Source organism: Dermacentor albipictus, chromosome 3, assembly GCF_038994185.2.
Source record: "Dermacentor albipictus isolate Rhodes 1998 colony chromosome 3, USDA_Dalb.pri_finalv2, whole genome shotgun sequence".
In the NCBI taxonomy this organism is placed as follows: domain Eukaryota; kingdom Metazoa; phylum Arthropoda; class Arachnida; order Ixodida; family Ixodidae; genus Dermacentor; species Dermacentor albipictus.
Window position 1 is genome coordinate 153,215,626 of NC_091823.1, and position 14,194 is coordinate 153,229,819.

Here is a 14,194-nt window from a genome sequence, read left to right on the forward strand (position 1 = left end):
AAGCCATTTGGGGAAACTGGTGAATTTGTGGAAATGCAGCGACAAAGCTGGGCCTCAAGCTTAACGTCTAAAAATCGGGAACTGTGGCACTTATTCAAGAGGCGAGTAAGAGCTTCGTATCAATTCATTGGCAAGTTGTATTCATACTCAAGCAAAATAAATACTTGGTGTATACCTAAACCAAAGACCAACGTAATCAAGCATGTACCATGAGAATCTAAAAACGAAGGGGAAGCGGAATGAACAGTAATAAAATATAGAGAACTTCAGCACACCAATAAATATGAGGTGGTGCAAGGAATTCGGAAAGCAGTAAAGTGCAAGTGCTAGCACTTGAAAATGCTACTCATTGCTTAGAAGAAGCAATCTTTTCGGGTTTTGACAATAACCAAACATCAGTAGGCCTGTTGGCTTTGAGAGCCCAAAGTAAAACCACAAATCAGGCAGTGCCGGGTGACAAGGGACGGGCTTGTTTTGAAGTGAGAGAAGCACACACCAGATTTAGTTCTTAATATAGACTCGGAGGCACGGATGAAAGTAAAAGGGCACAAATACTTGTACCTGAAACGCATGGACACAGAATGAAGGAAGACGTCAAGACGTTGGAAACCAAGTAGCCGTAAATGTATTTGTAAATGTAAATATACAAGCACCAATCATCAGTAATAAAGTAATAGAAGCAGAGACAGTGAATTGGATGCAAAGGATGGGAATGAAGCATAATACAAAAGTACAAGCATGTTAATAAAGAAATTAGATAGCAAAATCGGTACGAAACCGCACTGTGCAGTGCATTGCTGTTTTGAGGCCCGAGCTTTTAGCCTAGGGTAAAAAATGTACTACAGCAAATATAGTATGAGGCACGGCCCCAAAATTTCTGCAACTACTCTGCACATACTTATGGACTGCGAAAGAATTCCCTGAGCGAGCCACGTTGGTACGTTCATTTTTGTGCAGCGCTGAAATGGAAAGCGAAGGATAACATCAACCGATCAGCGCTCTAGATTTTCAGACGTTTATAGCAGTCGTAGCGAAAGAAAAGCAGGACGGCGTTCAAAATGTGTGCATCTATTACAGGCAGAGTTATTGGTATTAGGTAGACATCAAGCTTTTATGAAAAAAAAAGAGCGCCTCATCGGCATTTGATTTCGCCCCTGCGTCGTCGAGCTCCCGCTGGGAAGGGAAATTGACTGGTGCAGTTCCCGATGCAAGAACTTCAATTACGTCGATGTTTTGAAGACCTGATTCTTCGCCGCAAAATGCTATTACCGTTTTTGTAGAGGGAGCACCCTCAGTGGCACTAGTCGACACCGGAGCAGCCGTTTCCGCCATTCACGAGAACCTTTGTCGTAAATTACGAGAAGTAACTACAGCACCCGCTGGCCTGGCGATCGCTACTCCCAGCGCGTAGCGAATTCACCCTTCAGCTGTATGCACGGCCCGTGTCGTCATCACCAACGTTCTCTACATAATCAAGTGTTTTGTGCTACCATCTTGCTCTCACGACCTCATCTTTGGTTGGGATTTTCTGTCACGTCATCATGCTGCCATTGACTGTTCGCGTGCAGAAGTGTCGCTTTTACCACTGTGGTAATAACTGCTGACCAGCTCTCATCACTTCGTCGACAAACTCACTCTTGATGCCGACACACCCATACCCCTGAGTCGTCGATGGGTGTTGTCCTGTCGTCTGAAGCCGCATCTGACGCGACTGTAGTATTCACGCCGTCCGATTTGTTTGCTCAGCGCAAAGGCATTATTCTTCCATTTGCAGTGTTTACTATACCATCTGGGTCAACTTTGATACTGGTCACCAAGTACTACCTGTACCCGATCAGCCTACTGCGTGGAGAGACCGTAGGATACTTCCAGGCGATCGACTGCGTTGACGATCTCGATGTTCCTTCCGACTCCCTCCGTCGCGTTGACGCCATCGCTTCGCTCTCAGACTCATCACCTTCAGTGGGTTTTGACAACGCCATCAACCCTGCTCTTTCCCCATCTCATCGCCGCCAACTTCTTGCTCTCCTTCTCAAGTTTCTCTCTTCTTTCGGCTGTCATCAGACGTCATTGGGCGTGCCACTGATGTTTCTCACACCATCGACACCGGTTCCCAATCCCCCTTGCGACAGCGCCGGCATCGTGTCTCTGCTGAAGAGAGCCGAATCATCTCAGAGCAAGTGGACGACATGCTCAAACTTAGAGTCATCCGTCCCTGGTCAAAGTCTTTGGTCTTCACCCCTCGTATTGGTAAGTAAAAAAGATGGCTCCATTCGCTTGTGTGTCGACTACAGCCGCCTAAACAAGATAACCAGAAAAGATGTTTATCCACTGCCTATGATCGATCACGCTCTCGACTGTTTACAAGGCGCCGGATATTTCAATTCCTTGGATCTGCGCACCGGGTACTGGCAAGTACCAATGGCCGAACCTGACCGTGCAAAAACCGCATTCGTTACACCCGATGGCCTTTACAAGTTTAACGCCATGCACTTCTGGCTGTGCAACGCGCCTGCTACTTTTGAGTGTGTGATCGACACCATCCTTCACGACCACAAATGGAAGGTCTGTTTATGTAACCTCGACGACATCATCGTCTTCTCAACAGATTTTTCGACACACCTCGCTCGCCTGCATGAGATTCTGACCTGTCTCGCATATGCTGGCCTACAGCTTAACCTCAAAAAGTTCTGTTTGCAAGAAGTGTCAAGAAGTGCTCAAGAAGCCAGCTACCCATCTTGGATCACGTTATCTAAAAACACGGCGTCCTCCCGGACCCAGACAAGCTCGGCGCCATTGCAGACTTCCCAAAGTCCACCTCTATCAAACCCCTGAGAGGTTTTCTTGGTATATGCCCCTATTTTCGTCGCTTCGTACGCAATTTCTCATCCATCATGGCGCCCTTCCCAAGTTTACTTTCCGCCAGTAACGACATAGCAGCGTGGTAACCGAAGGTGATGCTGCATTTCAGCAGTTGCGCCACTTGTTCAGCTCACCACCGATTCTTCGCCTCTACGATCCTGATGCTCCCACAGAAGTTCATGCTGACGCCAGTGGAGTAGGCCTTGGCGCGTTCTTAGCGCAACGGAAGGCTGGATATGATGAATACGTCGTCGCTTATGCGAGCCGTAGTCTAAAGAAAGCAGAACTAAATTACTCCGTCACAGAAAAGGAGTGCCTAGCGATCATCTGGGCGCTAAGCAAGTTTCGCCCATACCTTTACGGCCGTTCTCGCGCCGTATTTACTAACCACCGTGCCCTTTGTTGGCTTTCTTCCTTGAAAGACCCATCGGCATGCTTGGGACGTGGGGCGCTTCGTTTGCAAGAGTACGACGTCCGCGTCATGTACCGCTCCGGTCGCATGCACTCCGACGCTGACGCGCTCTCTCGCTTCCCACTGACACCTGATTTGGCGTCTTTGTCACCTCCTTCGTCCACTCTCACTGTTGACCATCACTTACATGCTCACAGCTCACCGCAAGGACCCAACACTTGTAATGTTACTTGACTACCTTGCCGCTCCGTCTGATACCCCTTCGACACGAGCACTGCGTCGCCAAGCAACCTACTTTTGCGAGCGGGACAACATTCTATGGCGTCGCAGCTACATGCCCGACGGTCGGAAATGGCTCCGTGTTATACCTCGTCATAAGCGCTCTCACACCTGCGCGTCTTTTCACGCTGACGCCGTAAGCGCTCATGCCGGCGTCATCAAAACTTACACAAGGTTGCGTCAGCGCTATTGGCGAGGTGTGTACAACTTTGTGCAAACGTACATTAAGTCTTGTACTACATTACAACAAGGCAAGACACCTACCCAGCGTTTAACAGGACCATTGCAGCCGCTACCATGCCCGTCTCGTCCTTTCGACCGCGTCGGCATTGACCTCTATGGCCCACTTCCATGTAGCGGGTGTGGAAATCGGTGGATTATTATCGGCCTAGACCAACATACTCGCTACGCTGAGACTGCAGCTCTGCCAGCAGCGACCACCCGTGACGTTGGTTTCTTCATCCTTCGCAATTTCGTCCTTCGCCACGGTGCTCCCTGAGCACTACTGAATGATAGAGGCCGTATCTTCCTGTCTGAGGGCGTCCAAGCCCTCCTCGCTGAGTGCCGGATAATTCAACGCAAATTGACCGCGTACCATCCCCTAACCAATGGTCTGACCGAGTGGTTCAATTGCACATTTGGCAACATGTTGCGGATGTACATGTCATCCCATCACTCCAATTGGGCACCGTACTCCCTTTTGTTACGTTCGCATGCAACACCGCGACGCAAGCGACCACCGGCTTTCCCCCCTTTTTTCTTGTGTATGGCCGGTAGCCTTCATACCCATAGGACACCATACTGCCGTACTAACCTGACGCTGAAGAGTGTACTCCGCTTTCCGAAGTCGCCAAATATGCTTAAGTTGCCGTCAGCTGGCACGCGACCTGACTAGGGAAACATAAGAACGTCAAAACACAAGACATGACCATGCTCATCAACTACCGCGCAACTTTGCTCCTGGTTCACTTGTGTGGCTTTCAATACCAGCCCACGTTCCTGGCCTTTCTTATAAACTCCTGGCGCGTTATCACGGTCCGTACCGTATCATCGAGGACACTTCACCGGTCGACTGCATCGTCCAGCCGCTCACAGTGTCAGCAGACCTGCGTCGTCGCGGACGAGAGACAGTATATGTCAGACGCCTGAAACCGTATTACGACCCACTCATCTTCTCCGCGCCCTGCGTCCACGGGATGGCTACGCTTCGATCCCGGGGCATTGTAATGAAGCAGACGCGCCCCTGTGTATGTGCCGACGGGCGAGGAAGACGAAGGACCGTGACGTGATCGCCAGCGAGCCCCGTGCTATGGACAGCCGTTGCAGTGCCTTTACCTAGCGTTCCACAATGTTGTGAACGACAATACCCCTCGTCGCAAAAGTAAGGAAATGTAGGCAAAATGCTAGACTCATAAATCTGTTAGATCCCCTGATTATCTCAAGTAGGCTAGGTGACTTTATGTCACCGCCTTGTTTCAAAGAGCATGCCAGGGAATCAATCTTTTTCATCATCATGGTTACGTTAGCGTACTGGCACCCTTAAATACAAGTCTATCAGGGACCCTCGTCTGAAAGTCCGACAAAGGTGATTTCGTTTAGCGTTGTTTGATCCGCACCGATGGCACCGGCTGTTGGAATCTCAGCGCGGCCACCAGCTGTTGGAACCTCAGTGCTGACGCCCGTTATTGCAACTGGGTCGCAAGCCCCAAGGGTAGCGTTGGCCTGGCGGCCTGGGGCACACTGGAAGCATCCGAAGGTCCCAGCAAAGCATGAGGCGACTGCTAACAGAACAACTTGTTTATTCTAGCATCGCAAAGAGCGGGCGGTCAGGTCGACCGAAGTAGAGAGACGGGAGAGCACGTTACTCAACAGAAGAAATCGGAGCCTCTCTCCTGGCGTCCGGGGGCAGCTACTCTTATACTCTTGGCGTCGCGGACAAGAAGGAAGGTCACGAGATGACACCACGTGACAGCAGCGACGGACGGACTGAGAGACACGTTGGGACAAGGAGGTGACGCATCAGCCGGGCCGGCGCCGGTCAGACCTCCTCGCTTCACACTGGGGGAGCTCCTCTCCCCAGCTGCCGCGCTTTGACAAGCGTGGGCACACACACACACACGCACACACAAAGACACGTGGCACTGAACATGCCGGGACGCGCTCGGCGGGGATGCGTCGCGGCCGCTCCGAACGGGCCAAAATGTCCGCCGCTTTGAACGAAGCTCCGGCGTACGTTGCATCCGCGCTGGCTTTACCGCGCGTCGTAGGCGAAACGTAACAGCGTACAAAAGGACACAAACGCTATTATAACGATGTCTTATAAAATAGCTGAATCAATTGCAAGGTATTTAGCATCGTTGTCGATTGTCTGACCGGCACTGCTACAGGTACAAACTGGGTGCCATTAGTAAGTGAGCGAAGATGCTGCTTCGACAAACGCCTAATTCCCGGCAGTTGCGAGCTGTACATGGCGCGCCTAAGTTTCTCTGGCCACGCCCAGTGACATTGCTCAAAGAGCGCGAACGGCCTTGGCGCAATTCTTCTATCGTCGTAATTTTGACAATGATCTTTCTGAAGCCACGCATAATGTAGGTCACAAGTCTCTGTTTTCACTGCTCTGTAGCTCTCTTTAGCTCTGTAGCGAAATTACTTTCAGTGGAATAGCTTGGCCAGAGTGCCTTGCAGGCGCAGCATTTGTCGTTTATGGTCACCCTTTATACTGCTATACCCTTCTTCGGCAATGACCATATCTCTCAATTTATCATAATTCCTTCTTTCATCCGACAGTAATCAACGGTCGATTGCCGGATTCCCACGTCCCACATAATCCGCCCTTCACACTTAGGCCCTGTATTCACGATATTGAGATTATGTTCCTCACAAAGATCTAGCATTGAGTGATCGTTGGTGTTGGTATAGCCATCTAGATCCTGTAAATGGACATTCATGTCGCCCAATAGAATCATAACGGCATCAATCCCGAAACTCTTAATATGAGCACTTCGACATTCCACGAACTTGATTCTTCTCTGTGCATATATTTCCGGTTCACAAATACGTTACGCCCAGCCAAGTTTTCTTTCTACTCATTGTACCGGATAACCAAAGATGCTCTTGACATTTTGAATTTACTCTTTTCCACTTGGCTTCCTGATGGCTGAGCATGCCGATTCGGCCTCCCTTTCTTTCCGACTAAGTTCTGTTGCACCCTTCGCAAACATAATTCTCAATCACTGGCGGCTCTTCTGGGTCTCTAAGGTGTGTGTCTGTACTGCAATAACATATGAATGATGCAATATGCAAAATGCAAAATCCAATGATGATGAAGCGGCCTATAGGCCACTTCATTAGGCCACGACCCCTGGATTACTCCTGTTGTACATTACCATTTAGGCTATAGTTGAAGCATCTCTTGATGCCCCTTGGTATTTTCTGTACAAATTTATCCGTGGAGCGGTTACCCGCCGTGTGCATGGCACAGAGGGCGGACGTGGAGCGACATTTTAAGCGCCGCTATCATTTAATACTCGAACTTAGAATCGCAAAACTGGCCAACAAACCTCTAATGCTACCTGTCGGCATCAACACTGCCAAATTCGATGGCATCGATCGCTATGCAGTGAGCGCGACTCCTATTGCGATCAGCGGGGCTCGGATTGTTTTTACTCGCAACCATACCAAGTATGGGAATTTGAAACCACATGAAGGACAGGGGAAGCTTATTACTAGGCTTTGATCTATTGTAGAAACACAAACGCAAAGAGCAGAGGGCCAAACACTCGGTACGGCCGCTTAGTGGCTGAGGCTTTTGCGATGCTGAGACCGATATCGCTCATACGATACTGGCCGCAGTCGTCGTTTTCCGTTATGACTAACCGCCAAAACGCTAGTGTACTTATATAGAGGTACGCGTATCAAGAACGATTAGTATGTGGCCGAAATTGGTCCCGACATCCCGACTATGGGCGTACCTCTCAACAGAACAGTGTTAATTGTGAATAAAGCACCAGAATTTATTTTTAGATCATTTCAAAAGACGACGCGCGCCTCCTCGACCTGCCGAGACTCAGGCTACCCCTAGCGAATGCGTATACATGTCGGGCCGCTTAGCACCAAAACAACTAAAAAAATGAAACCTGGACGCCCGAAACAACCAGCAAAACGCAGCGCGAAACACAGCAAGGGCAGTCGCGAGAACCTCAGTTCGGGTTTCAAAGGTTGGAGCAAAAACGATTACGTCGTCGAGATAACACAGACAGATGGTCCACTTCGAGCCTCGGAGAATGGTGTCCATCACTCTCTCGAAGGCTGCTGGGGCATTGCAAAGCCCGAAAGTCATGACCCTGAATTCGAAATGTCGGCAGGCGTAATATAGGCTGTCTTCTCGCGATCCTTGTTATCAACAGCGACCTGTCGGTAGCCCGATCGGAGGTCAATCGATGAAAAATATTTCGCCCGATGTACACTCCAGTGCAGCATCTATGCGAGGCAATGGATGCACGTCCTTCTTGGTGATCCTGTTCAGATGGCGATAATTAATAGAAAATCTCCAGGTGTCTTTTTCCTTGACTGGGACTACCGGTGTGGCCCGTGGGCTAGCGGGAGGCTCGATGATGTTCTTGAGCATCTTCGCGACTTTGCTTTGATTGATGGTGCGCTCTACTGCAGACACGCGGTACAGGTGGCGACGGACGTGACTTGCGTCACCGCTGTGAATCTGATGAGTGAATACGGCTGTCTAGCCAGCGGGCGGTCATCCAAATTGAGATATTGCGGTAACTAAACAGAATGCGCCTAAGGTCTTCAGTAAGAGCTGGAGAGAGGTCGGTAGGGGATCATTTTATCGACGTCGGGGTAGGGTGACGCAGCCGAACGAGAACATGCGGCGATAAAGCTGACAGAGGCAGAAATAGTGGACGCGACCGGAGATATCTCATACTCGTGCAAGTGTGTCAGATGGGCCACTGTCATGTTACCGGGAAGGACATGTGCAACAGGCCCAAAGTTGAGAACGGAACAATCGTGAGAGCAGCACTTGGGAGAGCGGCGCCATTCTGCAGAATAACGTCAACAAGCGGAGAGACGATGACGATGTTGGTGCCAACAGGAACATGTCATCAAGCGTTAACATGCACAGTATTGGTTCCTTGAGGCGGCAAAGAGGCTAATTCTGTAGAAGAAAGACAGAAGAAAGGTCCAGCTGCACGACACCTGTAGCGCAGTCTGCTAGGGAAGAATGGGTCCAAAGTCCAGCCCCGAAATCAGTCTATGTGGACAGCGCTCTAACACAATAAATAAGGCGGTGGTTTGATGGCGGGGAATTGTTACTCGTTCTGCACACATTCCGACAACCAGTGGCGTAGTGCCGTCGGCAACGTGTACTGTGCACAGTACGACAGGCTTGAGGACTTTTTTGAGTCTTTAGCAAAGGGCGGAACTCAACACATGCATCAGAGCAGCAGTGTCGACGAGGGACTTGACTGGCGCTCCATCCACCTCAACGTCTAATATATTTCCAAGGTTAAGCAATGTGATCGTAGGATTAGCAGGCCGCGTCGTTGATGTAGCGTCACCTGCGGGAGCTGCATCGACTGATCTTCTTGTGGCACGAACGCAGGGCAGGAAGAGCGGCGGGACTGCGAAGAATGAGTCCAACGACTTAGAGGCGATGATGACCGGCTGGTTCGGAAGGTTGTATGCACTTTGTCGGTATTTGTAGATGAAAGAGGAAACGGGGGGCACCTTGATCTGGACGGTCGGGTGGGGAGCTCCACCTAGGGCGCGATGATCAACGATTGCGGCTATACCGAGCGATATGTCCCACACGCGACCAATTGAAACAAATCGGCTTATCGTCGGGCGTTTTTCAGTCAGCCGGGAAACGACGGCGAGTTCGATCTGCTGAAAACGGGGAAGGAGTGGCTGGGCGGGGCCGGTCCTGGCTGACAGCGGCATCACGAATGGGCAGAGAGACAGGATGCCTAAATTTGCTATATCTTGCCTGACAACGGCCTGCATAACAGATACAGAACATGAGTTGGCTGGGCAATGCTGACGAGGAACGACGGGAGACATGGCTTCAAGCTCGCGTCGAATTAACCACGTCAAATTTTCTTGTCCAGACAGAGGAGTTGCACGTAGCTGTTCTTCCCACGAACATGTCGAAGCTGCATTTGGAGCCTGTTGAACTGCTGCGTAATGCGGTAACTCTTCATCAGTTCGAAATTGCGGCACACTTTAATGATCGCGTCCATCGAGTCATAGTTCTTGCAGATAAGCAGTTTGAATGCGTCATCTGCCATGGCCTTTAGAAGGTGGCCAATCATGTCGGTCTCGTTCATGTCTTTGTCAGCTTTATGACAGAGCTCGGGGACATATTGAATATATGCCACGTAAGACTCGACGTCTGAGCAGGGGTTGATAGCTCCTTTTTCGCTGCCAGCTGACGGCCAAATGGCTTTCCGAAGAGATATAGAAGCACCTGCTTAGAGACGTTCCAACTCGTTATGTCGTGTTCGTGGGTCTCATACAATGCTAGCGCCGTTTCTCGGAGGTAGAATATCACGTTCTCTATGATTACGGTTGGGTCCCACCGATTATTTTCGCTCACACGCTCATACCAGACAATCCCGACTTCAACGTCCCTACCATCAATTCTATATTGAAGGTATCTGGATCTGGTGGCTGGGACAACACGACTGAGGTCAGATTCTGTGGCACAGGATGTAGGTGGTCGATGATTGTGGCGCTTTGGCTGCCGATCATCGCGTGAGGGCTCCCGCGGCCACCGTTGCGGCGCTCCGTGTTGTTACCCCACACCTCCACCAAAATGTAGCGAGGCGGAGACAAGCCCGAATGTTGTATACGCAAGGCGAAAGCACAAGGCCCCAGCTGGCACTATAACATGGCAGCCGACGCGCCCCAGCGACAACAACACTTCGTCATCGTCTTTTGTCTGCACGTCTTCAGCTGCATCGCGAGAATATTTACACACTCAAGTGCAAAGTTTGCAGAATACTGATGATAAACGCACAAGTGAACAGCGCCTTACTAGGACAACTAGGAGAACTAGGACCACTGTCTCTACACACAGCCAACCGATCCTCTCTGTTCCTTCACCAAGTGTTTACGTCCCAGATTAGCATTCCATCGTGCGGCGTTTTACTCAAGTATCAGTTTAGTGATTATAGCCTCGACTGAAAGGAATGGGTTGCAGACAGTGTTGGAGGAAACACTAAAAAGTGGAGGTGACCACTGCTTGCCCACCTCAACATATTTTTAACCAATGCATTTAGAATTGAGGTAAACGAGTTACTGGATTGTGTCTAGTCTCGTTGGCACAGTCGCTAGACTTCAGACACGCGTTTCGCAGTCTCCCCATCTTGGCTCGCTCTCTCTCCTGTTTGCACACTCTTAGCCATCCGTAGCTGCATGGGTGCCTCTGACTTCTGTCAACACGTTTCTGCACAATTTGTCCGCAGGCCCAGCATCATAAAATAACAGTAGTGATACGCGTACCGGCAATTAAGCACTCCGTACAAGGATCGCTCTTTTTTTTTGTATCCCATGCCGTCACTACGCTAACATTTATGAGCTTTTGACGAGTGGGCTGTTCTTGAATTGGGGAATTCTTGGCACCGTCAATGCACACTTCATAGACTACGTAAAAGGAGCTTGTCATTGTGGGTCGTTTGCAGGAGGCAGTTAGGTCTGGCAAAAGGGTGCGCGACATCATGGCCTCCCATCCTTGGTGACGGCGTCAGCAACCTTACATTCATGAGGAAGGATTAATAGGTAATTACCCCTGCGTTTGAGCGCTTCATGCACGATTAATAAAAACCGTGCATAGGGAGAGCAGAAAAACTGTTTGTATACTTAGTGCGTCACGCCGCCTATTCTTCATGTTTGAGACATCAGCGCCTTAACACCACCACGTAGCATCAAACTATAATTCCTAGCTCACTGTAAATACACGAACCATTTGGCGTATTTCTTTTACTTATTTTGTAAGATATGTGTATTGACGTCAATGTATGTATGTATGTATGTATGTATGTATGTATGTATGTATGTATGTATGTATGTATGTATGTATGTATGTATGTATGTATGTATGTATGTATGTACTGTGTGTGTATGTGTGCTGACGTTCCGCGGCAGAGATGGCGTGAGACGCCATCTCTGCCACAGAAGTACCAAGGTTTCTGTTTACAAGAGGGCCGTCACGAAATTCACGCTTTTCTCAGACATCCAAGCCTTGATGCGGCAACGATTTACGATGGTATGCGATTTTCGGTTGCATTTTAATGAACTACACAAATGTGCCAATTGTTAAAACTAGAAAGTGGAGTCCACCTATTAGTGGCGTTGCACGTATGTATTAATCGCGGTTTTGCATGTTGAATGATTAATAACATTCTAGTGGTCTCAATGTAAAAAAAACATGTTCAAATCCTAAGAATGGAATCAACGTTCCAAATGTGCGTAAGAACCTGTCAGTTGTACAACCTATTGAGTATCTTCATAGTATAGTACAAGGTTTATAGGCTAATAAAAATATTTTAGCGATTTTCTAGCCAATATGAAAGTTAACGACATGAAGTTTTGGAGAAAAATTTAGCTGGCTGTGCCAGTATATCCAAACTAGGACAATGGTACAAGGTGCCCTTTTGTTACAATTAGAAGGTGAGGAAATTACCATCCTGTGATTCTTCATTTAATTGAGAGAGTGCGAACAAACCCTGACTACCTTGAGTTCTGCTGCAAATATGCGCAGCTTCTGCTGCGTCATTAGGCCTTTTCACTCAGCAGACACACTTGCGTGCTCATTCACTATAAATTGTTTCTTCTCCGGCATTCGGCAAGTTTCATAGAGAGCGTGTCTTGGTCAACATCACTGGAAAATGGTTGTCTCTCTGTGTGTTCGTTTTTTAAGGGAGATCAACTTTGTTGTACCGTACGCTTCTCTCTTGCCTTCTGAAGTTGAGGCCATATATAGTTGTCAAGTTCTATAGAAACAGGAAACAAGACAGTGTTCACTAAGCTCATATAAAACAGCAATTTTATGTGTTCGCTCCTGGTTGAGTGGTGCTGCGGTTGCAACGTATGCTGTTGCGGATACATTTAAACATTGTAACTGCTATCTAACCAAAAGATGTTTTAAATTGTTAACTGTCACGACCATAGCTAAAAACGGTAGTAAGCAACCATAGCGTTGCTTACTACCGCATACGCATCCGTAGGCAACGTGACTTACATGGAATGGGTGGTTTTGGAATGCAGACTTCCGGTGTTCGATAGGCCTTCTTTGACTTCTTAGTAGACGGGGTTGTCGTCGTCGTAGTGGTTGTCGTAGTAGTCGTCGTGGTGGTGGTCGTAGTTGTCGTAGTAGTAGTTGTCGTGGTGGTGGTCGTAGTTGTCGTACTAGTGGTCGTCGTAGTAGTCGTCGTAGTTGTTGTCGTGGTAGTGGTCGTCGTAGTAGTCGTAGTCGTAGTAGTCGTCGTAGTAGTTGTCGTGGTAGTGGTCGTCGTAGTAGTCGTCGTAGTAGTCGTCGTAGTAGTCGTCGTAGTAGTTGTCGTCGTGGTCGTGACTATGGTCGTCGTAATCTTCGGTGTCGTCGTCGTCGGCTTGGCAATGTTCCTCATCGTAGTAGGGGTCGTCGTACTATTGGTCCTCGTCGTGGTACTCTCCACAGCAGTTTTCGTGGTTGTAGACATGGTGGCTGCGCCTGGAAATAAAAAAAAAGTCCTAATAAGAAAATAGCGAGGCAGGCGATTCTGTCAAAAATAATTCTGATAATAACTTATACATATACGTTCTCTCTTCATTGTTTAATCTGCAGGGCACTTTCCTTATTGCGATGAATAAGACGTTCACGTTAACGCGGGCTTTCATACTCGAACCGTTATCAAAACTTCCTCAGCTCACTAAGGCGAAAGGCCGATATTTGGAGTTTAGGGCTATTAGGCATTTAGAAAACGACTCGAGTAGTCAGTCCTATTTGGTTCGTTTTCGATTCGAGCGAGCACTATTTGATGGTGCATATTTGTTTCTTTATGTTATGTAAGGGATAAAACCACTTACTGATGTCACAAGGGAGAGATAACGATACATGTGAGGAATGTGACAGATGAGCCTGTGCCATGTAGGGGTGTGATGCACAATGCAAACCTTTGAACAAATTTTGCCGCAATAAAATTATTCCGCGTAGTCTAATCACCAAGCTTAAACGATTGATAGGATAAGGAAGCTTGTATGCCCGCCGCTGCAAACACTCGCGCGGTAGTCGACAAACGACGTGTCTGTAATGATAGCACAGGTGGCAGGCAGTAGTAAGGGTAAGTCGATTTACGAAACTAACACAGCTCCCATAACTGCTGACGTAAGAAGGAATTTCGACGATGAGAAGCATTGCGAACATAATGATGTCCTAAGGTTTCTTTGTAGAGATGTGACTTGTGTATAGCAGATAGGTTTATCTCTCCGTAGATACGTATATCTGCGCCACACGACCTGACACGGCTGAACGTTGCAATTTGCTGTTGCGGTCGATTGGCCAGAAGCCACAACCGATAGCCCAGGATGGCGCATGCAGTAATCTTCGCGGGGCACTCTGAACTGTCATGTCAAAGTGCACTGGAC

The 14,194-nt window shown here is 48.7% G+C and overlaps 1 protein-coding gene across 9 annotated transcripts in view; it reads right to left on the reverse strand.

The window, feature by feature from the left end:
• LOC135920017 (uncharacterized) overlaps window positions 1–14,194 on the reverse strand; it is a 278,410-nt gene that overhangs the window by 107,359 nt on the left and 156,857 nt on the right. For 7 of the 9 annotated variants that reach the window (XM_070536189.1, XM_070536187.1, XM_070536185.1 and 4 more), the window contains one exon: window positions 12,810–13,280. The exons of the other annotated variants lie outside the window; for them this stretch is intronic. In XM_070536189.1, coding sequence (XP_070392290.1) covers window positions 12,810–13,280 — 471 coding nt within the window. The remainder of the gene's footprint in view (window positions 1–12,809; window positions 13,281–14,194) is intronic. 9 annotated transcript variants of the gene reach the window in all.